This window comes from Heterocephalus glaber, unplaced genomic scaffold, assembly GCF_053883595.1.
Source record: "Heterocephalus glaber isolate CG9 unplaced genomic scaffold, H.glaber_assembly_v1.0 deba00001586, whole genome shotgun sequence".
NCBI classification, from domain to species: domain Eukaryota; kingdom Metazoa; phylum Chordata; class Mammalia; order Rodentia; family Bathyergidae; genus Heterocephalus; species Heterocephalus glaber.
In genome coordinates, this window is record NW_028258364.1 from 9,280,842 (window position 1) to 9,308,533 (window position 27,692).

A 27,692-nucleotide genomic window follows, 5' to 3' on the forward strand; every position below is an offset into this window, starting at 1 on the left:
TCTTCACCTGTTTTTGTACCAGTACCATGCTGTTTTATCACTTTAACTTTGTAATATAACTTCAAGTCCGGGATTGTGATGCCTCCCACTTTGCCCTTGTTACCTAGGATTGCTTTTGCTATTCTAGGTGTCTTCTCATTTCATATAAATTTTAGGATTTGTTCTCCCCAGTTGTGTGAAGAATACTGTTGGTCTTTTGATTGGGATTGCGTTCAATTCTGTATATCAATTTTGGAGGTATGGCTATTTTTACTATATTGGTTCTGCCTATCCAGGACCAGGGGATGTCTTTTTGTCTTCTGACATCATCTTTGATTTCCTTTTTCAGAGTAATACTTTAGTTTTGCTTTTTGCGTTCTTTTGGTACCAGGGATCGAACTAGGGAACTTGTGCTTGCAGGGCAGGTGGTGGAACCACTGAGCTAAATCCCTGGCCCTTAGGTTAATTCTTAAGTATTTAACTTTTCTTGGTCCTATTGTGAATGGTATTATTTTCCTAATCTCCTTTTAAATGTCTTCATTATTATTGTATAGGAATATTATTGGGGTTTTTTGTGTTAATATTGTATCCTGCTACATTATTGAATTTGGTTATTAATTCTAAGAGTCTTGGTGGATTTTTTCGGAGCTTCTATAATTTGACTACTTCCTTTCCTGTACATATCCTTTTTATTTCTTTTTCTTTCTTAATTGCCCTCGCTGATGTTTTAAATACTATGTTGGGGCCAGGGATTTAGCTTAGTGATTCTGCCACCTGCCTTGAAAGCAGAAGGACCTGAGTTCGATCCCCAGTACCAAAAAAATAAATAAATAAAAATAACAAGAAATAAACACTATGTTGAACAGAAGTGGTACTGGTGGACTCCCTTATCTTGTTCCTGATTTTAGAGGGAAAGTTTTTAGTTTTTTCTCATTTAATATGATATTGGCAACAGGTTTTTCATAAATGGCTTTACTCAGACTGAGATAAGGTCTTTCTATACCTATTTTCTTCAGGGTTTTTATCATGAAAGATGTTAGATTTTCTTTTTTCTTTTCTTTTTTCTTTTTTGTTTTTGTACCAGGGATCAAACTTGGGACCTTGCATCTGCAGCGCAGGTGGCAGAACCACTGAGCTAAATCCCCAGCTAAAATTTGTTAGATTTTATCAAAGGCTTTTTCTGCATCTGTCGAGATGATCATATGATTTTTGTCCTTGTTTCTGTTTATGTGATGCATTATATTTACTGATTTGTATGTGTTGAGCCCTATCCTTGCTGGGTCATAGCATATGATTTTTTTTTTTTTTTTTTTTTTTTTTTTTTGTACCAGGATTCAACTCGGGACCTTGCACTTGCTTGTGAGGCAGGCAGCAGAAATCCCCAGCCCTGATCTGCCTATTTTTGATAGTGTGGTATTGAGGTCCACCACTATAATTGTGTTTATATTTATCTGATCCTTTCTATCCAGTAGTACTTGTTTTATGAAGTTGGATGCACCATTGTTTGGTGAGTATATGTTAATGTTCTTTCTTCCTGTTAGATCATTCCCTTAACATGTGGTGACCTCCTTTGTCTCTCTTGATCAGTTTTGGCTTGAAGTTCAATTTGTGTTTATATAGGATAGCTATACTGCTTTTTGGAGGGGTTCCCATTGCATGGAATGTTTTTCTATTCTTTTATTTTTAGTCTATTTATTTCTTTCTTTAGTCTATGAGTGGGTTAAATGTGTTCCTACTTGTAATAGCATACTGTTAGATTTTGTTTCTTGATCCATTCTGCCAATCTGTGTCTTTTGATTTGGGAATTAAGACCATTCACATTGTGAGTTATTACTGATAGTTATTGACTTTTATCTGTCATTGCCTTATGTTTTGGTTGCCAATTTCCTATCTTTCCCTTCTACTTAACTACTCACTGAACTGGTGTATTCATTCTTTTAGACCTTTTGTCATTGTTAGCATCATTGTCTTTTTCTATGCTATCCTTGAGAATATTTTGGAGTGCTGGTTTGATGCTCATAAATTCACGTAGGTACTCTTTAACATGGACATATCTTATTTCTCCAACAATTTTGAAAAATAGTTTTACAGGTTATATCAGCCTGGGTTGGAAATTGTTTTCTTTTGGGCTTGAAACACTTTGTTCCAAGCTCTTCTGACCTGTAAGGTTTGTATTGAGAAATATGCTATAATTCTAATGAGTTTACTTTTATAAGTGATTCATTGCTTTTCTCTCACCACTTTTATGGTTTTGTTGGACATATGAGATTTTGATTATTATGTGTTGTGGAGAGGTTCTTTTCTGACTGTGGCTATTTGGTGTTCTATATGCCTCCTCACTTATGCACATGTTAAATTCTTTTCCCTTATTTAGAAAGTTGTCTGTTATTATTTCAGTAAACAAGTTTTTTATGCTATTTGTGCTGCCTTCTGATTTTTTTCACCAGTTCCACTTAATCTTAGATTAGTCTTCTTGGCATCATCTAGGAGCTTGTGGATCTATTTTTCATGTTCTGTTGTTTTTTAAAAAGTATCTCATTAATTAATCTCTAATTAATTGGAGAATTATCATGAACAACAGCCCTGTCTTCTAGTTCCTACACTCTGTCTTCACATTGGTGACTTCTGCTTCCCATATATTTAATAAAATTTTTGTATTTTTTCTTTTTTTGTTTCTTTTTTTTTTGGTACTGGGAATTGAACTCGGGTCTTTGAGCTTGTGCAACAGGCGGCGAAACCACTGAGCTAAATCCCCGGCCCTTTTGTTTCATTTCTGATAGAAATTTTAATCTCCTGAATTTCTTTTTGGAGGCTTTTTATGTACTCCAATTCTTATTTTCCTGCTCATTCATCTTTTGCATTGTTTTGTTTAGCTCTGCATTAGCTCTACTAGTTTTTTTATTAATGTCTTCTGTAGATTCATTGATCGTTTCATTTGGCCCAATAAAATATCTGTTTATTTGTGTCTTCTGTGAGCTTTCCCAATGCATTATTGATCTGTTTTGTTATCTCGCCTTATATCATTTTGGAAAATTCAGGTGTGTGACTTCACTTTCCTTCCCTTCAATGCCTGATGGATAAGATTTTTTGGAGTTGGGAGTTTTTAGAGGTAGTTGGTTGGCTTGGCTTCTCATGTTTTGTTTGTTTGTTTCCTTGTTTTGTGTGTTGAGGCTTGTGGGTTGATTGTAGTGGAAAGTTTTATTGCTAGTATAAGACCTCGATAGTTAGTGTCTTTCAGAGGTGTCCTCTGAGCATGGCTATTGGCTTTTGGCTCTGTCCCAGGATCCAACCACCTCTTTTTACTTGGAATGGGAGGTTGCAGCATATTTGACCCAGTACCCAGTTCTCTAAGGAATGATTTGCAGTACTGTTAATGACTCTAAGGCAGTCCAGATATTGGCATCCCAAGAAAACCAATTAATAGCAACAGCTAATATAATAAAATCATTAGAAATTATAGCATCAAAGACAAACTGAATATCCCTAATGACCAATATTGTACCACCCTTAACTATAGAAGAGATCTATAATTATAGTATGAACACTAAAAGCAACCTAATATTGACCTACAATAAATATCTACTAAATAGAACAACCTTATATTTTCTAACAGTAGAACAGTGTTCAACAGCAGTAGCGTAAAGTTAATTAGCTATCTAGAGATTCATAAAGCTTAGAAGTTATATTAGAAAGGTAGTAGACGGTAGAGAACTTCAGAATGAAAAAAGCAAGATTTGAAAAATCAATCAATGGGATATGAGGAGAAAAAAGTGATATAAGGGGTTTTATTGAGGAGTAAGTAGAAATTAATAGGTTTAGAAAATAAGAGAAAAAAGAAAGCAAAATATAGGAAGTAAAAGAAAGATAAGAAAGAAAAAAGTTGAAAGGGGAAAAAAAGGAGAGAAAAGAAACTAAAAGAGAAATAAAAAAGGGGTAAAACACCCCAAACCCCAAAAAGCCTGATGAAGGAAGATAAAAATGAAAAACAGAAAAAAAAATTTTTAAAAGATTAAGTCCAAGAAAAAATTCCAGTGTTTTTAAATGAGTGGTTTGTTTCCAAGATCTGCAATCTTCAGATCCAACCAGTTATGATTTTCTCTATCAAGCTTTAGGGCCTATGGGTTTTTGAGGTACCTTCCCTGCACCAGAGTCCACTCTGTTCATTCACCCCAGACTGTGACTACAGTCCAAGCCAAGGCATATCCTTGCTCTTGTTGATAGATGAGAAATGTGATTAGTCCTCTGGTCTCTGCTGGATGTAGTCTGGATGTTCAAGTGGACTGTTGGATTTAATGTCAACAGTCCCAGGGTCTGGTTGCTCCCTTCTCTCTTTGGGGATTGTCCTTGTCAATGATCAGGGCAGTCAGTCCTGGCTCATTCTGCCCCATGTCAAGGGGAAGCAAGATGTAGAGCCAGCTGGGGGTCAGTAGATGGGCACATACTTACATTGGAGGACACTGTACATCTGGTGCAGGCCTGCTTGCTTGCATCAGGGTGAGAGGTGCACTGCACTTCCAGAATGGGCCCCTTTCCTTGCATGGAGGGGGGTGCTGCCCTGACTATATTTGATGTAAATATTGGTATGTTTGGATTTAGTTCTACCTTTATATTATTTGTTTTCTGTTTGTTCTGTGTCTCTGTCTGCATCCTTTGGGTTATAATTCTTTGTTTTTTTTTTTTATTTATTTTTAAAAATTTATTGGTACATTTTAGGTATACAATGTAATGGCATTCATCATTGGAGATTTGTACCTTTACATAATATATCTTGATTCTTATTTTTTCCCCATTCCCCTGCCCTCCGACCCCTCCATGGGTTATAATTCTTTTGCACTCCATTTAATTTAATGAGTTTGGACATATATATCTTTTTTTTTTTTTGGTCTTGTTTTGGAGATATATATCTTTTTGTATAATTTTTTAGTTGTTGGTCCAATATGTATGCTAACACAGTATGTATGTTTTCATAGTTTATGAAGAATCAATATCCCACTATTTCAATAAGAATATTGAAAACTTACTCCCAATGTAATCTCTCCTGAGTACCTGGGCTTATAATTCTGTACCACCACACTGGGCCCTTTAGTTTGTTTTGTTTTGTTTTTTGTAAGCTTGTAATTTTTCTCCTTTCCTAGACCTTTTTTTTTTGGTACCGGGGATCGAACTCGGGACCTTGCGCTTGCGAGGCAGGCGCCGGAACCACTGAGCTAAATCCCCGGCCCATCCTAGACCTTTTGTTGTCCCACAGTTTCCTGTGGTGTTGCCAATTTTTTTCTCTGTTTTTATAATTGAATAATTTCTGTTGATTCTGACTGTTAATGTTTTCTGTTAAGTCCTATGCAAAGAAATTTTACTATGATTGCCTTGGTGTGGTTTTCCTCATGTATTTTATACTTTGGCTTATTGAGTTTCTTGAATCTGTGTGTTTTCAGATTTTTAATCAAATTTGGAGAGTTTTCAGGCATTATTTTAAAATAAAAATTTAATTAAAAATTAATAATTTTTCCTTTTCTTTTCTCTTTCCTTCAAGACTCCAATTACATCTAAGTTAGACCATTTGAAGTTGATCCATCCCTCACTAATGTTCTGTTTTTTTTCTTCAGTCCCCTTTCAGTGTTGTCTTTTAGGTAATTTTTACCCCTATGTCTTGGAGTTCATTAGTCCTTTCTTGAATGTCTAATTTATTTATAATTTCATCCATTTTTAAAAATGTATTTTTAAAATTTAAAATATTGTATATTTCTTCCCTGGGTATTTAATTGGGTTTTCTTTCATACTGTCTATATCCCTGTTACCGGGTTCTGGGGATCAAACTCAGGACCTTGTGCTTGTGAAGGCAGGTGTGGTGCCACAGAGCTAAATTCCCTGGCCTGTTTACATCCCTTTTAAATGTTTGTGCTTTTTCTTTTTCTCTCTCTCTTTTTTTTTTCAGTACCAAGGATCAAACTCAGGACCTTCCACTTGCAAGGCATGCTTTTTCTTTATTGGAAACATAAGGTATAGTCATAACTTTTTTACAAGTGAAGTGCAAATTTTGTATTTGCATCCATAATTATCTGACTGATCAATGTGGTGGTTAGCAAATTATGTGATTCATGGGCCAAACTGGCCTACTGTGGACCGATTTGGTCACACTTTTCAGTCATATACAGTGAAGGCTGTTTTCATCCTGCAGAGAAAAACTGAGTTATTTCAGTAGAGACTGTGTGACCTAAAAAGCAAAAGATAGTTACTGCATGGAATTTGCAGAAGTTTATTGAACTCCGCTTTAGTGGCATCTTCATTGATTAAAAAACTTGAAATGCCAGTCTTTATGTGGCATTTTTTTTAACTGTATATCCTTTTATTGGTACATTTTAGGTATACAATATAATGACATTCATCACTGGAAATTTGCAGCTTTACATACTCTCTTGGTTCTTATTTTTCCCCCTTCCCCTGCCCTCCCTTCAACCCCTCTCCATCCCTTCCTATATACAAAGACTTTGTTTCCTTTTTTTCATTTTCTCATATTAATTCCATTCCCTTCTTTCTTTTCCCCTACCCCTTCCCTTTTGCCCCTTTTCTTTCGATTTCACATTATCTATTATACCTTTTGTCCTTATCTACACTTTCAGTTTCTCACACTAGAGAGACTATTTGGTATTTACACATGTGTGTCCTATTTATTTCACTTAAGAGTATCACTGAAATGTGCATTCTTTTAGCAATAAATGTCTCTAATTTTTCATTTTTTATGGCCGAGTAGTACTCCATTTTATTAAAAAACCACATTTTCTTTATCCAGTCTCCAGTTGATGGGCATTTGGGCTGTTTCCAAGTTTTAGCTATTACACACTGTGCTGCTATGAACACGGGTGCACCTATATCACTGTGGTATGATTCTTTTAATTCTTTGGGGAAGATACCCAGTAGGGGAATAGCTGGGTCAAATGGGACTTCCAGTCCTAGTTCTTTGAGGTATCTCTATACTGATTTCCACAGTGGTTGCACCAGTCTACACTCCCACCAGCAGTGGAGCAGTGTTCCTCTTTCCCCACAGCCCCACCAGAATTTGTTATTTGTTGATTTCTTGATAGCAGCCATTCTTTCTGGGGTGAGGTAGAATCTCAGCATTGTTTTCATTTGTATCTCTCGAATGACCAGTGATGTTGAACATTTTTTCATATGTTTATTTGCTATTTCTACTTCTTTGTGTGAGAAATGTCTATTCATTCAGATGCCCATTTTGGGATTGGGTCTTTAAACTTGGGAGGTCTGATTTATTAAGTTCTTTATAGATTCGAGATAGTAGACCTTTGTCGGAGGGACCGCTGGTGAAAATTTTTTCCCACATTGTGGGTTGTCTCTTTACACTGCTGGTGGTTTCTCTTGCTGTGCAGAAGCTTTTTAGTAAGAAGCAATCCCACTTGTTGATTGTTTGTGCTAGTTTACAGGCAACTGAGGTTTTGTTCATAAAATCTTTTCCTGCACCAATGTCTACAAGAGTTCTACCTAACCTCTGTTCCAGCTGGTTCAGTGTTTCTGATTTAATATTTAGATCTTTAATCCATTTCAATTTTAGTTGAGTGCATGGTGAGAGATATAGGTCTACTTTTAGTCTTTGATAAGTTGAAACCCAATTTCTCCAGCACCATTTATAAAAGAGGCTATCTTTCCTCCAGTGAGGGTATTTAGATCCTTTGTCAAAGATGAGGTGGCTGAGTGTGTCTGGAGTTGTTTCTTCATCTTCTAATCTGTTCCACTGGTCCTCAAGTCTGTTTCTTTGCCAGTACCATGCTGTTTTTATCACAGTAGCTTTGTAGTATAATTGCAGGTTTGGGATTATGATACCCCCTTCCATGTCCCTGTTACCTATAATTGCTTTTGCTATTCTGGGTCTCTTCTTGTTCCAAATGAATTTTTGAATTCTTTTCTCAAGGTCCATGAAGTATGCTGCTGAGATTTCAATTGGGATTGCATTAAATCTATATAGCAGTTTTGGAAGTATGGCCATTTTCACTATGTTGATCCTTCCTACCCAGGAGCAAGGGATGTCTGTCCATTTTCTGACAGTGTCTTCAATCTCTCATTTCAAAGTGCTATAGTTTTCAGAGAAGAGGTCTTTGATTTCTTTTGTTAGGTTGATTCCTAGTTTTTTGGATGCTATTGCAAAACTAATTGTTTGCCCTGTTTCTCTCTCAGTGAGTCTGTTGTTCGTGTAGATGAAAGTTATTGATTTGTGTGTGTTGATCTTGTATCCAGCTACTTTACTGAATCTGGTTATTAAGTCTAGAAGACTTTTGGTGGAGTTCTTGGAGTCTTCTATAAAGAGTATCATGTCATCTGCAAATAATGACAACTTGACTTCTTCAATTCCTATTTTTATTCCTTTTATTTCTTTCTCTTGTCTAATTGCCATGGCTAATGTTTCTAAAACTATATTGAACAGGAGTGGTGATAGTGGATATCCTTCTCTTATTCCTGATTTTAATGTGAAGGATTTCAGTTTTTGACCATTTAGTATGATATTGGCTGTTGGTTTTTCATAGATGGCTTGTATCAGATTGAGGTAGCAACTGTCTGTTCCAATTTTTTGTAGGGTTTTTATTATAAATGCATGTTGGATTTTGTCAAATGCTTTTTCTGTATCTATTGAGATGATCATATGGTTTTTGTCCTTGGCTCTATTGATATAATGTATTACATTTATTGGTTTGCATATGTTGAACCATCCCTGCATCCCTGGGATGAATCCCACTTGGTCAGGGTGTATGATCTTCTTGATGATCTTCTGCATTCTATTTCCCATTATCTTATTACAGATTTTTGCATCTATGTTCCTTAGTGAGATTGGCCTATAGTTCTCTTTTTTGGTTAGGTCTTTCTCTGCTTTGGGGATCAAGGTGATGCTTACTTCCAGGAATAAATTCAGGAGTATTGCTTTCCTTTCAATTTCATTGAAGAGTTTAAACAATAGTGGCAGTAGTTCCTCTCTAAATGTCTTGTAGAATTCAGCAGTGAAGCCATCAGGGCCCAGGCTTTTCTTAGTTGGTAAGTTTTTAATTACCTTTTCAATTTAATTGATTGATATTGGGTTGTTTAGAATTTTTAGGTCCTCATTCAACTTTGGTAATTCATATGTGTCTAGGTATCTGTCCATTTCTTCTGTGCTTTCCATTTTATGGACATATAGGTTCTGGAAGTAGGTATTGATGATCCTCTGGATTTCTGCTGGGTCTATTGTAATTTCATCCTTTTCATTCCTAATTGGATGGATTTGGGCTTTTTCTTTCCTTTTTCTGATAAAGTTGGCTAAGGGTTTGTCAATGTTGTTTATTCTTTCAAAGAACCAACTCTTGGCTTTATTGATTTTTTTGTATTGTTCTCTTAGTCTCCTTTGCATTGATTTCTGCCCTAATCTTTATAATTTCCTCCTTTCTATGGGCTTTGGGTTTGTCCTGCTCTTCTTTTTCTAGAAGCTTGAGTTTCAGCATCAGGTTGTTTAATTGGCCTCACTCTGTTTTCCTAATATGAGTATTCACTGCTATGAATTCCCCTCATAAGACTGCTTTTATTGTGTCCCATACAGTCCGATATGTTGTATTGTCATTGTCATTTAATTGAAGGAACTGTCTGATTTCTTCTTTAATTTCCTCTGTGATCCATTGGTTATTCAGAAGTGTGTTGTTCAGTTTCCATGTGTTTATGAAATTTTTGTGGTTTCTTTTGCTATGGATCTCCAATTTCATCTCACTATGGTCTGATAATATACAGGGGATAACTTCAATTCCTTTGCACTTACCTAAATATGTTCTATGAATGAGTATGTGGTGTATTTTGGAGAATGACCCGTGTGCACCTGAAAAGAATGTGTATTCTGATTTTGTGGAGTAGAACACTCTGTAAACATCTGTTAAGTTCATTTGTTCAAGAGTTTGATTGAGTTCTAGTATTTCGTGGCTTGTTTTTTGTCTAGTTGATCTATCTATTTCTGACAGTGGGGTATTGAAGTCCCCCACTACTATTATATTAGTGCTTATATGATTTTTCATGTCCATTAGTATTTGTTTTATATAGTTGGGTGCACTAGTGTTTGGTGCATATATATTTATGATTGTAATCTCTTCCTCTTGGATTGTTCCCTTTACGAGGGTGTAATGTCCTTCTCTGTCTCTCTTAATCAGTGGGGGTTTGAAATCCACTTGTTCTGCAAAGAGAATAGCTATTCCTGCTTTTCTTTGGGTTCCTATTGCATGGAGTGTTGTTTTCCACCCTTTAACTTTTGGTCTATGAGTTTCTTTTTGAATGAAGTGTGTTTCTTGTATGCAGCATATTGTTGGATTTTGCTTCTTAACCCATTCTGCCAGTCTATTTCTTTTGATTGGTGAATTGAGACCATTAACATTGATGGTTATAACTGATACATATTGACTTATCATTGTTATGACTTTTTCTTTTTATTGGTTTCTTCCCCTTTGCTTTTAATTTCTTGTCATGCCTGGTGGATCCATTGTGATGGGATTCCTGGGGTTCTGATACTCATTGTTTTTTCCTAGGACTTTGTCTAAATTTTTTTTCGAGTGCTGGTTTGGTATTCATGAAGTTCCTAAGGTGCTCTTTGTCATAAAAGTATCTCATTTCACCATCAATTTTGAAAGATAGTTTAGCAGGATACATCAATCTGGGTTGGATGTTGTTTTCCTTTAGGGCTTGAAATACATCACTCCAAGCTCTTCTTGCCTTGAGGGTTTGTGTTGAGAAATCTGCTGTGATTCTGATGAGCTTTCCTTTGTATGTGATTTGTTTCTTTTCTCTAACTGCTTGTAGAACTTTGTTCTTCTGTTGGGTTTCTGGAATCTTAACAATTACATGCCTTTGTGTAGATTTTTTTTTTTTGATCAAGGCTAGTTGGAGTCCTTTATGCCTCATTTATTTGTATGTCGAGTTCTTTTCCCCTCCTTGGGAAGTTTTCTGCCATCACTTCTGTGAACAGTTTTTTATGTCACCTGCACTCTGTCCTGTTTCTTCATTGACTCTGATCAATCTTATGTTATTCTTCTTTGTGTCATCTAGCAGCTGCTGGATTGATTTCTCATGGTCCCTTACAATTTTAAAGCAATTTTTCTTTTCCTCATCACTAATTGCAATCTTATCTTCTGTATCTGAAATTCTGTGCTCACATTGGCTCATTCTGCTGCACAGACTTTCAGTGGAGTTTTTAATCTCCTGGAAATCTGTTTGCATCTGTTTTATCAAATGTTGGGATTTTCATCATGTTCGTAGCTCCTCTCTAGATTTATTAATCATGTCTTGCAGTACGGGCAGAATCTCTGCTGTTATCTGAGAAATTATTTCTGATTTCATTTTTTTCCAGATCCTCTCTTGTTGCCAGTTCAGGGAGTCCAGGTAGTTAAGTATCAGTGTTCCATCTTGTTTCCCTTTGGGGTTGCTGTAGATGATCTGAAAGTCTGGTTTTGAGGCTTGTTTCCGTGTCTTCTCATTTAGATGGGGGGGTTGTGATGCTGGCACCCCCATGCCTCACCTTCTCTGTACTTGGAGCAGTAGTAGGTTGGTCTGAAAGCCTCCTATTCTGCACTGGTAGCTGTGGCACGCCTACCCGGAAGCCTCCTCTGAGCTGGGAGCTGTGGCATGCTGACCTGGAAGCCTCCTCTGTGCTGGGAGCTGTGGCATGCTGACTCAGAATCCTCCTCTGTTTGTGTGGCACTTTTCTATATTCAGCCTTTAGTGAATTCTAACAACATAATGTTAGATGTATTTTTATAAAGACAATTCCCTTTAATGGCAGTGAGGCCTCTGGACAAGGCTAATATGGTTGAGGTATGAAGCTGTGCAATGATTTGCTTTGGTAGTAATAAAATTTGGAAAACCTTCAATAGTAGAAAAGTTGGCATGCCACTTAGTCTAGCAGTTCTTAAATTTAGCTAGTATCAGATTCATGGAAAGCTTTTTGAGACAGATTAAAGGTTTTTATACCAAGTTTCTGATTCAGTAAGTTAGACAAAATATGAGAATACACATGTCTGACAAGTTCCAGGTCATCCTGAAGGTACTGGTTGGGACCACAGTTTGAATATCACCATTTCAGCTTAATCTCTGAAATATCTTATAAGCTTTTAGCAAAAACTGTGGTAGACAGTCACAACTAATATGCCTGGAAGAGGCATAGACTATCTTGTTTTTTACAGTTTTTTGAAGTGTAACTTACATACCATAAAATTAAGCCTCTTAAGTGTGTGATTTAGTGAGTTTTAGTAAATCTATACAGTTGTACATCAACACCACAATCCAATCTCAGAGCAATTCCATCATGTTAGAGTTCCCTCATGTTCATTTGCTGTCAACGTCAGCACTCACCTCCATTCAGCCTTAGGCAACAAGTTATCTTTCTTTTTCTATAGTTTTGAATTTTCCAGAAATTTTATTTCTATTCAATCATATGATATACCATATATGGCTTTTTATAATTTTTTCTAGGTTTATCTCTGTCATTATATATATCAGTTTCTTACTCCTTTTTATTTCTAAGTAGTATTCCATAATATGGATATACTATATTTTTATCTGATCAACAATTGATGGATATTTGGATTGTTTCTGGTTTGGGCTGTTATAAAAATGCTATTATTCATGTACTAGATATGACCTATGAAAAAGGAGATACAATATTATAATACCTATGAAAAAGGAAATATTAATATATCATCCCAGCCTTGTTGTGGATATGAATGTTAATTTATTCTTATTCTCTAACTATATATACTTCTGATATTTTAGTATCTAATATAAATGCTTCATGCTTACAATTAACTATTTTTCGATAATTTAATGTCAAAATATTGTAAATTGTTACCTAATATGCTATAAACATTTTGTAAAATGTCTCTATAGAGATAACCAAAGCATTCCATAGATCTTAGTCTTCATAAAAGTGATATATCCTTATTGGTGGATAAGATTCCTATTAAACAAACCTGAAATAAAATAAATATATAACTGAAATAAAAGTTAACCTTTGATAATGGAAAGTTCAGATACAGATAAAAGTAGAAGGCACTGGTTAATGAAGTCCCATGTACCCATCTGTCCTACTTTTAACAACTGTTAGTAGTTTGACTTTCTTTTTTTATCTTTACTTTGCCTCCCCATCTATTTCTAGTCTTTTATATTGACTCAAAAATTATATCATTTATTCTATAAGTACTTCATCATATATTGCAATTTAATAATTAATGAAGGGAAACTGAAGCTTCTCTTTGACTTTTTACCAAGTGGTTTCAGTAGTCATTCATGAATATTCTGCCAGATCCTCTATTTCAGTAGTTACAAAACAGTGATCTTCCACTTGGGCTTGGTGGCACACACCTGTAATCCCAGCACTCTGGGAGGCTGAGATGGGAGGATCACAAGCCTGAACAATTAAGCAACTTAGCAAGACCCTGTCTGAAAATTAAAAAAAAAAAAATTAAAGGACTGGAGATGTGGCTCAATGAAAAGACCTCGGGTTCAATTTCCAGTGCCAAAACCAAAAGCAGTGCTCTTCTAATTCTTTTTTGAGAGAGGATTGAATTTTACACTGAGCTACATCCCAGCCTTTTAAAAAAAATTTTATTTTGAGACAGAGCCTAGCTACATTGCACAGGCTCGGCTTGAAGCTGCAGTCCTCCTACCTCAGCACCACAGAGTGCTGGGGTTGCAGGCATGAGCCACTGTGCCCAACTTGTGATCTAATTCTCTCATTCCTTTTGCATTTTTTATCTAAAACTTATTACGAAGATTTTTTTAATCAACTCTTTGATTACCCTGAAATTCAATTGGTCCAGAAAAGGAAGGATAAATCGTGCTTCTTTTTATTCAATTTATCAAATCTCAGAATAAGGAGTTTGCGTTCTAGCAACCTCCAAATGTGATTGAGCTTTAAAGTATCATTATGAATTCATAATGTTATTATGTAACATTATATATTTGATGGTTTTAATCCATTTCAGTTCTAGTGCTACCCTTATGGTTTACTTCTGTATCCTTATAACCTGAGTCAGTAGTTATTTATTTTGTTTTTTGTTTTTAACTCCGTTACTTTTTGGCTCAAGATTTCTCAGCTCATTTTTTTGTTCCACACTTTATTTCTCTGAGGAAACCTGATCAGTAGGAAACAGAATTTAGAGAACATATTCCAGTGCTAGGAAGCTTACTCTTTCCAGGGGGTTGTTTTCCTAGACTTTTGTATTTTTTTTAACAAAAGTATAGGTTTAACAGATTTTTCAGTATATGATCATATTTTTATTCTTAAGATTATGTATCATTTTGGTGCAAGGAAAATAGCATAACACAATTCTGTTTAACATTCCTTTCTAGAGGATTTCTTTTACTAGGCACTATGATAGGCACTAATATTCAATAATATTGTGGCTGTTGTTTTCAGCGAAGCAATTATGACTTGCTTTGGGAATATAATGGGATGGTGGCCTAAGAAAATACATTTTAATTTAATAAATGAAATTGTGTTAGTCAGCTTTCTGTTAGTGAAGCAAAATACCTGATGTAATCAACTTGGAGGAAAGGTTTATTTTGGATTATAGTTTCAGAGATTGCAATCCATAATTGCATAACCTCATTCCCTTTTGGGTGTGTAGTGGCATAGTATAACACATTGGGAACATGTAAAGAAGGAGGGCAGTTCTCTTTGTAGTAGCTACAAAGCAAAAAAAAAAGAAAAGAAAAAGAAAAAACCAGGGTCCCAATATCCCCTGTGGTGGATTAATTAATGCTCAACTTGGAATGCCTAGCTGAACTGAATCAGCGTGGTCTGGGCATGGAAGACCCACCTGAGGATTGTTGCCAAGTGCATAAAAAGAGAGCTGGAGGGGAAGATCGTGGGCTGTTGATTTTTCTAGGAGAATCTTGCTGCGATTTGTTTTTCTGATGCGAACTTGGCTGTTTCTTGGAGGCAGAGCTCAGGTCCTTGTTATCGCTGAGAATGGCTGCTGTTCTCATGAAGGGAGCTCTGATCTTCACCAGGAGCATCAGTTCCTAGCTCCAGTGTAGATCCCTCATCCTGGTGGCACAAATCCTTCACCCTACTGGTACAGGTTTTTGAGTTTCCACCACTGGCCTTTGGACCTTCTGGGTACACCTCCTCCATATGGACAAGCATGAGACATTGCTGTAGGCTCTAGGCCACTGGCTGGACTCATGGAGGACATTGCCTTGGACTATAGGCCTTTGCTGGACTTATGCAGGACATTGCTGTGGGACTCGGCTGGATTCTTTGGGTCTCTAGTGTGTGATTAGATCTCTTGCATTTCTCTCCATTTGACTTTTTGGGTGACTCTTATAAAATAATCCTATAAATTATATGTCCTGTATTAAATCTATTTCCCTTGCAAACTTTGACTATAACAACCCCTTTTAGAACATATTATTGTATGACCTCATCTCTCACTAGGCCCTATGTCTCATGTAATGGTTTCCAACACCTTCTAATGGCACTAAACTGAGGGCCAAGCCACTAACCCATGGGCCTTTGGAGGGTACTCCAGATCCAAACTATATGAGAAGCAATAAATGAACAAAATCCAGAGATGACAACACAACTGTGTTGGCAGGAAATGCTTAAAGAATGTTTTATATCCCAAGGAAGGTCGCATCTGTCCTGGTTATTAAATAAAAGATATGAGTCCAACTGGATAGATAAAAGATGAAGGGACAGGGAGTTTCAGAGGAAAATGAATATTAAAAATTAGATTGAAATGTAGAATGGCAATAAATGAGGTAAAGCCCAGAAAGATAAGAGCTTGGATTTCTACAAGCAAAGAGGAAACACTGATTTTACATAGAAGTATGAAATGATCTAGTTTATCCCTCAAAATAATCATTCCGGTAACAGGAAAATATTGGGACAAGGAATGACAAGTGGCTAAATTCACTTTCAATTTTACAAACTTCTACTTAGAATAGTATTTGGCAGACAGTAGGTACTTAATACTATTTGTTCAGTGAAATAACAAAAGAATTAAATGAATATAAGAAATTAATAAGTATGAATTTAAACCATATAGACATAAAGCTTATATGCTTGGTACTACTATTTGATCCATCTTCTAGCTTACTTAGTATTATACTGTAAGATTTTCATGAACAAATCATCAGTAAGTAAAGTAACCTAATAGAAAAATAGCTAAAGGATATGAATGGCAAACTCACAAAAGCAGAAGTATGAATGTTAATTACATGTATACAAACATGCTCAACTGCACTAGTAACAATTAAGGAAATATAAGTACCATTTAATTCCGAGAAGATGGAAAAATAAATTTAAGAGACTGAGCAAAACCCAGTCTTGACCAGGATGTCATGTCCCTGGAACTCTCACTGCTGATGGAAGTATAAATTGGTGAAAGCACTGCACTATTGAGAGTGTGTCTTAGTTTTCTTGTACTGAGACAAAATATCTACCACCCAAAGTTAAAAGAGGAAAGGTTTATTCAGCTCACAGTTTTTAGAGGTTTCAGTCCATAGTCAGCTGGCTCCATGGCAGGATGGCATGGCAGAGGGGCATCACAGAGGAGAAACAGTTCATGGCAGGCAGAAGCCACCAAGCAGCAAGTGACCAACAAGCAGCAACCACAGCAGCCCTCTTGCTGTCCCTTATATTTTATACAGGCCACCTACCCTTAAGGCAGGTAGCACTCAGACCCTTAATCCCAGCATCACATCCTTGATCCCAGCATTAGACATCCTAGATCTAGCCACCTTCAAAAAGACCCATCTATGACCGTAAGCGGCTCTGGGGGAACATCTAGATATAAGCCATAACAAAGTGTTTTGTCAGTTGATATTTAGAAAGTCAGGAGATACATATGTCCTTTGACCTAGCATTTCCATCAGATATAAACAATAGAGAAATACACACACCTGTACAAAGAGACACATTTGACAATGTTGATTGCATTATTATTGATTAAATCAAAAAGTTGGAAATAACATAAATGTCCATCTGTAGGAGAATGGATAAATGTTGATATATTTATATAATAACATATAGTTCATCAGTGGAAGTGGCTAAATCAGAGCTAAATGAATAAAACATGAAAAAGCATAGAAAATCATACATAGAGTATGCTGTCACTTATGTAAAATTAAGCAAAATATTATTACATATATATAGTAATAGAAGAAATGGCAAGTGAGTCCATTTACTTTTGATTTCACAAATTTATGTCCAGAATAGTATCTGGAAATTAGGCACTTAGGCACTTAATACCATTTGTTGAATGAAAGAACAAAAGGTTATTGTATAAATAAAGTAAGTTAATAAGTGTGAAGAAAAATGGGAGAGACTAAAACCTATCTTTTTGTTACTACTACTCATTCATCATGCAATTTACTTAACACCATATCATAAGATCCCAAGCTGGGTGTGGCAGCCCAGTTTAGGCTGTTGCATAGTGAGCTTAAGGCCAGCCTAAACTACATAACAAGACCTTGTCTCAAACATAACAAACAAACAAACCAAAATCCCAAATTTAACAGCCTGGCTATCTTTGAGGAGGAAAATCAGGAAGGATGTGGGATTGGGGAAGATAACAGAATTTTAGCCTTCCTTTAAAAAAAAAGGTCATGAGTAGATATAACAAACTGGGCATGGTGGCACATGCATGTAACCTAGGTTGAGGCAGGAGGATTGCAAATTTGAGCTTTGCCTGGACAACTTAGTGACTTAGCAAGACACTGTCTCAAAACATTGAAAAAGGGTCAGGTCTGTAGCTCATTGCAAAGGCCCTGGGTTCAATTTTCAGTAACACGCCCCCCCCCCCAGATATAACAAAATTTAAAAAATTTTTCCCTGATATCGGGGGTTGAACTCAGGACCTTGTACTTTTGAGGCAGCCGCAGCTCGACTGAGCTAAATCCCCAGACCTAACAAAATTTAAATTTTGTAAAGTTAAGTGATGGTTAGACAAGTATTTAGGGTTTTTGTTTTTGTTTTTTTTTGGTACTGGGGATCAAACTCTGGACCTTGCGCTTGCAAGCCAGGCGCTGGAACCACTGAGCTAAATCCCTGGTCCCAAGTATTTAGTTTTTTAATTCTTTCTAACACATTTGAAATGTTTCTAATAAAAAATTCTTTAAATAGAATTTCAGAATCCTTATCAAACTGAAATATTTTCCTAGTGTCTAAATAACTTTAAGAGCTATTTATTTTGCAGATTTAAATTGGCTTAGATGCTGTTTGATATTTCAGAAATAACTTTAGCAACAAAAGCCTATTCATTGCCCACTGAGTTCCTGAATCTCCATTGACACATCCTTCAAGAACATCCAAAACACCTCAGACACTCAGGTTATAAGATCCTAATGAAACACCAAGATTTTGTCCTGTTGTTAAAGAACCAAAAGCCGTTGATCTAAAGGTACACAAAACAACCAAGATACAAAGCCTGTAGTTTGTATCCTTTAATGTTACTGAATGAAATGTTTTAGTTTCTAATACATGTTTTTGGTTTTTTTTTGTACCAGGGATTGAACTCGGGTCCTTACGCTTGCGCAGCAAGCGGCAAAACCACTGAGCTAAATCCCCGGCCCTCTAATACATGTTTTTAAATATACATTTTTAGATTGTTAGAATTCATTTAAAAATAGTAATTTACTATAGTGTGATGTTTTCCCTGGTTAAGAAATTAACTTCTTTACAATTGAGTAGTATAATTAAAGATGATCAGAAAGTTTAAAGAAGAATCATTTAAATTATATTTTCTTTAATCCTTGTGCTACAAACCTAGCAAACAGTCTTGCTTGTGAAGTTTCTTAACTTGTATGTGAGGTGTTTGAGGTTTGTGACTTCATATGATTTCACAATGTGTCATCCACAGTATGAAAATGTTTGACTTGGTTTACAAGTCAGAGGGTTTTAATTTACATGTGAAGTTCACACTACTGAAAGTAATTGCAATGTTTGGCTTCTTCTTCTTTAGAGTCCAAAAAAGAGAAAAACAAGGCCTAGTGCAAGTGCCTCTCTGAGGGTCATGTTGGTTGGGTAATGGATTCCGGAGATCACAGGCCAAGAACAGCCTCTATCAGGTATCATATTTGTCACACATTGCCTTTGTGTTCCTGATCTGAAGTTTGTTTTTAAAAAGTACCTAATTAGTTAGAAATATTTTATAATGAACATAAAATATAGAGAAAATAGTAAAAAGATACCAAAGAAAGAGAAATAATCAAGACAGTTTTATAGTAAGTACATTAAGGGAATAATTCAATGGGACAATTTGTTTTTTATTTGAATTATTTTTCACAAATATTGCTCCTTAGATCCATGTCAATCGTGAAAGTTATCTTTGGAAAGATTCTGGATTCTTACTGGCATTTAGTAGGTTCTCAATAGATATTTATTGAGGGAATATATGTGCTATATAATCTACTCAAATTATATAAAGAATGAAACAAAGCACATTATTTTGGATTTTTCCTTTTGAGAGAAACAATTTAGATAATCTGATTATTAGCAGGAATTATTTTTTCTTTAATTTTTAGGAAAGACTATTATTTACCTCAAAAGAGATGATAGTACAAACTATTAAGACTACCAGTTATGTGCAAAGAAACCAGGCATGGTGGTGCACACCTGTAATCCCAGGACTTGGGAGACTGAGGCAGGAGGATTTCCTCAGGTTCAAGGCCATCCTCAGCTACATAGTGAGTTCAAGGCTAGCCTGAACTACAGAGAGAGACCCTGTCACAAACAAACAAACAAGCAAACAAACAGAATTGGTATGTTTTGTCCTATAGAGGGAACACAGAGGTGATTTACTATTCATTGGTTTGTGTTTCTTTAAAATTTATCTCATGTTTGTGCTGAACATTTTCAGAATAATTATCTGACAATTTTTTTTCCATTCAAAACCTTAACTTTCAAAACAAATATTTTTTGACTGGTTACTAAAAGGGAAGGATTAGTTTTATGAGAAGAAGTGCTTGGGAGTTTATCATAATCTCAAAAATCTTGAAATGTATCTTTATATGGATACTCATTTGGTAATTTTGCATTGTTCTCATTAACTATATTGCCCATTAATGGTAAAATGTGTATTTGTCAGGAGCAAGGCAAGGATGTTCACTTTCACTATTCCTATCCAATTCAGTTCTTTAAACTTTAGCTAGAGAAATTAAGCATGAGAAAGAAAGCACAAATTTTAAAAGCCACTGTGAGATACTACTTTACACCCACTAGGATGGTGTTATGAACTAAATTGTGCCCCTCAGAATTCATGTTTAAGCCGTAGGTCTTGATTGGACTGTATTTGGAGCTAGGACTGTTAGTGAAGTAATAAAATTAAATGAGGTCATAAAGGTGGAGTCCTAATCTGATAAGGTTTGAGTCTCTCTAAGAAAAGGAAGAGATATCAGAGATCTCTCTATGTGTCTGCTGCTCAGGAGACAAGTTATGTGTGGATACAGCAAGAAGGCAACTATCTGCAAGTCAGGAATAAAATTTCACCAAAACCAATCCAGTTAGCATCTTCTATTCTAACCTGTAGAATTGTAAGGAAATAAGTTGTTGTATAAGCTACCCAATCTGTGGTATCTTGTTATATAACAACCTCAGCTAATATATGGATGTATGTAACTTCTTAAAAATATGAAAATAAATATTTGTGAGGGTGTGGAGAAATTGTAATCCTCTTGTATTGCTGGTGGGAATGTAAAATGCAGCAGCCACTGTGGAAAACTATGTGACATTTTCTTAAATCATCAAAATGTAGATATATATAGAAGGATAAATATTGTATGACTCCACTTATATCAAGTAGCTAGAATAGTCAAATCCATAGTGACAGAAAATAGAAGAAAGGTTGCTAGGGGATAGGAGAAGAGTAAAGGAGCAGATACTGTTTAAAGGTACAGTTTTGGGGGGAATGAGGAAGTTTGGGATATAGGTAGTAGTGATTGTTACATTATACTGTGAATATGTAGGTATGTTTGCGCACACACACAAACACACACAGCACAAGTGCACACCCACCTGTCTGCAGGCACACCCTCCCAAACTCACCACTTTAGGCTTTCATTAGAACCCTTTAAGTATTAGTGAGAAAAGTTTTTATATCAGGCTCATAGTGACAAATAAGTTCCCAAAATCTCATTTTGCTTGAAAACTGAAATTTTATCATTGGAAATATTTACTCATTTTTATTGATATTAAAGACTCATTTTCTTCATTTTCAAAGAAGCATATGACAAATAATGAAACCTAAATAACCATAGTTTGTTGATTGGTCTTCCATTATACTTTAATATGTTACAAAAGTGTTTTGTGTTTCTGTTCTTTTCTAGAAATTGTGGTAAAAAACACATAACCTAAAATCTACCATCTTAGCCATTTTTGAATGTATAGCTCAATATATCCACGTAGTTGTTAAACAGATATCCAGAATATTTTCATCTTGCAAAACTGAAGCTTCCATCACACTGTTAACGCACACACAAAGATGTGTACTGAAGGCTTGAGATTTCATAGTTAATTTTTCTGCTTTATCAAGAACATCTTTGTGAAGCATGATAAAGTTGTGCTGGCTTAAGATGGAGCTGGCTTTTTTTTTTTCATTGAAAGTGCACAGCAAAAAAATATACAATGGTTAGTAAGTAAAATTTGGTGCTTCTGCCTCAATTCACATCGACAGGTTTACATACCATTGCTTCCCTACCATCAGGACAAATGTCAACCAGCAGAAAAGACAAATAGTGTCTTAATGCCACGATGAAAATAGTGGCTTTAGGCTTTCAGAAGGTTTTTGGGAAGCCACTGAGGGTCTGCAGACCACACTCTGGAAACCAGCAATTTAAATCAGTGTCTAAGGAAGATCACTTTGGTGGCAGGATAGAAGAGGGAGCTTGAGGGGCAAAAGAGAGCAGTTAATTCAAGTGAAAGAGGGGAAGGCCTAAATTTGAATAATAGAGGACAGATGAAAAGGAAAGGACATTTCAAAGTGGAGTTATTCTTTATCGACTTCTGAATTTACCTGTTAAACATAAGAAGCACTTCACATTGTACATCTGTATGCTATTAGTTGATTAGGGAATACTTTCTTTCCCACTGCTCAGACATTCAATAATGAAAAAATTGGATTATACTCTTGCTTCTTGATACTTCAGTTTGAAAGCTTTCCTCCTCCCTCCTCAAACAGCAGTTCAGACCCTTCACCTTCAGAAGCTGCACCACTTGTGGGAAGCTGTGGATGTACTCCCCATTTACTCCCAAAGTTCCAGCATCCTTCTCATGAACTTTTGAAAGAAAATGGCTTTACCCAACAATTGTATCACAAGTATCGTCAAAGATGTCTAAGTGGTAAGATGCTTGTCATTTCCTATCTTTAAAATAAAAATATAATTCTAAAACCTTCAAATTCTGTCTTTTAGTGTATGTGCTGCCGAAGCGAGCATTCAAATTCTGTCTTTTAATATCCAGTTAAGATATTTTATTTTGTTATATTGGTAATTAACCTTGTTATTTATATTTTATACCTTAGACACATTAGAAAATAAACTTTACTACAGTATGTTCTTGCTATTGACAGATGTTTATAATTTGAGTAATGTGTCATCAAATGGATTAATATTTGTCCTCTAGAAGAAATCCAGATACATTTTTAGGATTAAGATGTTTCAGTTTTCTTCACTTAAGCTATAGAAAATGTCTGCTCTCTAGGATTTTATTAGTGCATTTAACTTTAAAATATTTTTTAACTTTTTCAGAGAGAAAACGTTTAGGAATTGGACAGTCCCCAAAAATGAATACCCTCTTTTATTTCTGGTCCTTTTTCCTCAGAGATCACTTCAATAAAAAAAATGTATGAGGAATTTAGACAACTTGCTTGGGAAGATGCAAAAGAAAATTACAGGTCAAGTATTTTGTGATATTTTTACACTTGGGAAGAGTTTTTTAAAATAGTTTAAGAAACAAGTACCAAAGTAACCTACTTTTGTACCATGAAAGTACACAACATATCTCAAGTGTAGGCTATATTCATTAGCTATTACTGCATAACAAATTATTCTCAAACTCAAAAGATAAAAGCTATAAACATTTTTCAGGGTCAGGACCCTAAGTAGTTCTGGCCCATGGTCTCTCATGAGGTTGCAGGCAAGGTGTTTGATTGGACTTAAGTTGGCAAGACTAAAATTGGGCCAGAAGTTGCTTTTCAGGCTATTTCACATTGCTTTTGCAGGGGCCTTCAGTTTCTGGCCACAGAAGCCTCCCCATAGACTATTTTATAACATGTATGTGTTGGGAGTATGCCCCCATACTCAATTTGTTGGTGCAGACAATAAACCACTCAGACACCAAGAAATCTCGACAAGGCTTTTTACTTCTGCAGAAGGGCACGAGCACACTCTAACATGAGGCAGCAGGCACTCAGGGAGGCCATGGCAGGCTCTTTTTATCTCTAAACCCTAAGAAGCAGCTGATCTTTTTCCCTGTTGACTGGGTTGAAGGTTCACAGTCTTATCCCCATGGGCTATTTTAAGTGACATGAAGAGAGAGCTTAAAGGGTTGCTGAATAGGGTTGATAAGGGGAAGGAAGAGTGGGAGTATGGGGGACAGAAAATCCCTGGATGTTGATAAATTATCTTTGGTTGTTAGCTGGGTTCCTGGAATCTAAACTGAACAAACACATTCCATAATTCAGTGTGCTGGGGGCGGAGGGCCTTGAGTGAACTAGAGTTCAAGATGGAGACACTCTCTTATTCATATTTTGGGTGGAAAAGTCCTTATTTCTTGCACATACATGACCCGGAAATGTGGTCTAAGAAAGGACAGCTTCTAAGATGGACACCTCACCATCTTATTTAACCTGTACTGACTTGAAAGTGACAGACCATCACTTCTGCCACTTCACACCAGCCCCCATATAATATAGGAGGAACAAGGCAGGTCTTATATAACAAAAGATGGGATCAGTAGAAATCTTCTAAAGGCTGACACAAGGTTGAATAAAATTATGAGATTTTTCATACCAGTCATTAATAGACTTCCCTTAAATATGCATGTACCTCCCCACATGATGTCAGCTCAGAGCCAAACCAGTTTTTAAGATTTTTTGAGACAAGAAAAAGCAAAACTTCTCATGATATGTCTGTCCCCTGATTTACCTGTTCAATCTCATTTTTCCCATTAGTGGTCTAGTAGCCCAGGCAGCAGGAGACTGAGTACATGCTTCTGAATAAACCAAGCTCTTTACCCTTTAGACACCTGTACATATTCTTGCCTCTGCTTCCACTCTTCTTCCTTCCTCTACTTGCTTTGTTAACTCTTGTTACTTTTGTGCTAGCTTAGATTTGCCTCCTTCACTGGTGTTTCGAGGAAGTTAGACCACACCAAGAGGGTGAGAAAGAACTCAGAGTATAGTCATTCAGGCTGTTTATTCATGGAGACAGGAAGAAAGGAAGAAGAGGTAGAAAAAGGGAAAAAATACAATTTTTTCAATTATATTGACTATATATTTCAACTTAACTATATTGACTTAAATTTAATTTTCTTCAAGTTCTAACAGTGGATTCCTTTTGTACTCATATTTCTTTTTTTTTTTTCCTTTTTTTGGTACCGGGGATTGAACTCAGGACCTTGTGCTTTCAAGGTGCCACTGAGCTAAATCCCCGGCCCCTGTACTCATATTTCAAATAAAAATTTATAGAATCATGGGCTAAGGATTTAGCTCAGTGGGGCCAACGTCTGCCTTGCAAGTGCAAGGTCCTGAGTTCAATCCCTGGTACCAAAAAAAGAACAGCAGATATATAACATGAGTACCTCTTTTCCCTCTCCTCTGTCTAATACTGACATTTGTAATCATTCCCAGAACTGTCTTATGCTCTTTCTTACTATACTTTTCAGATTTACACTCTGATTTGTGGCATTTTTATAGCTTCTTCTAATTTAACAAAGTTGGCACAAAAAGCAGAATTTTCCATTCTTAATCAGAATGTTGTCATTCAGGCTGTGATTTGTTGCCCATAGTGGGTTGTGAAATCAACTTAATGGTTCTGTCTTGCTTTAAAAGATAACAGTAGAAAATATCATACTATACTGGATTTAGTTTTACAATTTATAAATGCTTCCAAATTTAAGAATTATTTTGTAAAACATTTTATATATACACACAGATATAGGTGCATGTATTGACAGTTACAAGGTAAAATGTTTTTTCATATTATTGGATCTAGGTAGAAAAGTTTGAAAGCTATTGCTTTGATCTCAGTATACTTTGCTCTTTTCCCATTCTTCCTTAGGACTTTCTAATAATTTCTCTTACCTTGCTTCCACCCAAGTATAGGTTGGAAGTTCCTGCTCTACATTGATATCCACATAGTTCTGTGTATATTTCTAATAGCTTTTTAACACTATTTCATACTTTTGTGTCTCTTTCTATAATATTCACTGGTAGACTATATTAGTTGCTTCTTCTGTAGAGATAGTTAAGTACCTCAGGTCTTTGAAATCAGACCTTTGTTTGAATCTCAGTCCATTAATTTACTGTGATCTCAATAGGTTGCACTCCCACTGTTTCTTTCTTTCTTTTTTTTTTTTTTTTTTTTTGGTACCAGGGATCAAACTCGGGACCTTGCGCTTGCAAGGCAGGCGGCAGAACCACTGAGCTAAATCCCTGGCCCTCTCCCACTGTTTTTTTATAAAGTGGGAGAAATAATGTTAGATACCTTCATAGTGTTTTGTTTTGTTTTTTTGTATCAGGGATTGAACTCCGGTCCTTGCGCTTGCGAGGCAGGCGGCGGAATCACTGAGCTAAATCCCCAGCCCCTTCATAGTGTTATTATGAAATTCTAAGTTTATGTTTTCCACTTCTTATAGGTAATCATAAATGATAACTTAGAGAATTGTCATTTGCCTCTGCTCTTTACTCTAGCAGGATGCATATTTGGATTGTGTTATTAACATCATATTCTTTTTTTAAATTAAATTTTATTTTATCCCATTCCCCCCTCAAGCCCCTTCCCCTCCCTATGTACAAAAGCTTTGTTTCCATTTTTTCCTTCTATTTTCACTTTTTTTGGTCCCTTCCTTTCTCCCTCCCCCTCCCTTGTTCCCCTTCACATTTGAACACTTTCTTCCTATTTCCCAACATCCATTATACATTTCAGTCCTTATCTCCACTTTTGGTTTCTCACACCAGAGAAACAATGTGGTATTTAAACATATGTGTCCAATTTATTTAACTTAAGAGTATGGTCTCAAGATCAACCCACTTAACTGTTACTGTCTGAAGCTCATCTTTCTTTATGGCTGAGTAGTACTCCATTGTATAAAAAAACCATATCTTCTTTATCCACTTGTCAGTTGATGGGCATTTGGGCTGTTTCTAAGATTTAGCTATTACACACTGTGCTCCTATAAACATGGGTGTGCATATATCACTGTGGTATGATGCTTTCAATTCTTTTGGGAAGATACCAGAAAGAGGTATAGCTGGGTCAAATGGAACCACTAGTTTTAGTTTTTTGAGGTGTCTCCATACTGATTTCCACATTGGTTGTGCCAGTCTGTACTCCCACCAGCAATGGAGAAGGGTTCCTTTTCCCCACAGCCCCGCCAGCATTTGTTCTTGGTTGATTTCTTGATAGCAGCCATTCTTTCTGGAGTGAGATGATTAACATCATATTCTTGGTCTTTGAAATAATATGTTAAGAAATAAGAGCAAAATTCCAAATATTGTCTGTTCAATACAAAATTATATTGAATATTGATTGGCTTTTACCAAATCTAAGAATTTTTGGATTCCTCAAAAACATTTAACTTGATAAAAGAAAAATGAGGGAGAGACAGAAGAAAGAGACAAAAGAGAAGGGAAAGGAGGCAGATCTAGGCTTCATCCCCAAAGATTTTTATTTCATTGGTTTGGATCAGAGCCTGGGAATGATCTTTTTAAAAAGCTATCCAGGTAATTCTCTATGTAAGTAAGGTTGAAAACTACTGATATCCACATAATAAGATCAAGACAGGTTTGTAATTCTGAGTTGATGTTTCCTTAGTCCTTAGTTCTTGTAGCCTTCAGTAATAAAAGCTCAATCAGTAGCAGTACTTCAGGCTGCCAAAGCAAAGGGTTAATACATAGGTACATAGAGAGCGGTGCTACGATTCTCTTGGTGGCTTGTCAAGAAACCTGTTAATTCTTTCGGACAGAGAGTTACTCTCTGTCTTAATAAGCCATTTATAACACACACACACACACACACACACACACACACTGCTTCTTAAGTATAATAGCTAGCCATCTCTATGTTACCAGCAATAAAGAATTTGTAACCTATTCCTCTGAGGCACACTCAGAACTTAAGGATTCTAACTGAGGAATCTTTTAATTGTGGCATGTTTTAGTTCATTTAGTGAGACATGATCCTTTTACTTCTGCCTTAATGGCCTTGTACACTCCTCCTGGGTTCTGCTTATCACCATTAGTTAATGGTTGAGCCCATGTAATTTGTTGACCCCCTGTCTGGAACTTGTCTCAGGTTCTTTAGGTAGTTATAGGAAGAAGCAAGGACATTTGTTTTCTGATTTATGTAGTGATTGTAGCTCTTTTATCAGAATATCCACAATTAATTGTACTTTATAACCAGGCAGAGGTGCTATCTGAGGAGCCACTAAGTTAAGTTTGAACATTATAGTTGAATGGGTTAATTACATCTAGGGTTCACTGCAC

At 36.0% G+C, this 27,692-nt stretch overlaps 1 protein-coding gene across 1 annotated transcript in view; it reads left to right on the forward strand.

The window, feature by feature from the left end:
• Positions 1 to 27,692, forward strand: part of Larp1b (La ribonucleoprotein 1B) — a 130,179-nt gene that overhangs the window by 98,360 nt on the left and 4,127 nt on the right. The window contains 7 exon segments of the mRNA XM_021236490.2: positions 18,189 to 18,259; positions 18,262 to 18,392; positions 18,954 to 18,999; positions 19,002 to 19,059; positions 22,167 to 22,327; positions 22,735 to 22,820; positions 22,822 to 22,880. Coding sequence (XP_021092149.2) covers positions 18,189 to 18,259; positions 18,262 to 18,392; positions 18,954 to 18,999; positions 19,002 to 19,059; positions 22,167 to 22,327; positions 22,735 to 22,820; positions 22,822 to 22,880 — 612 coding nt within the window.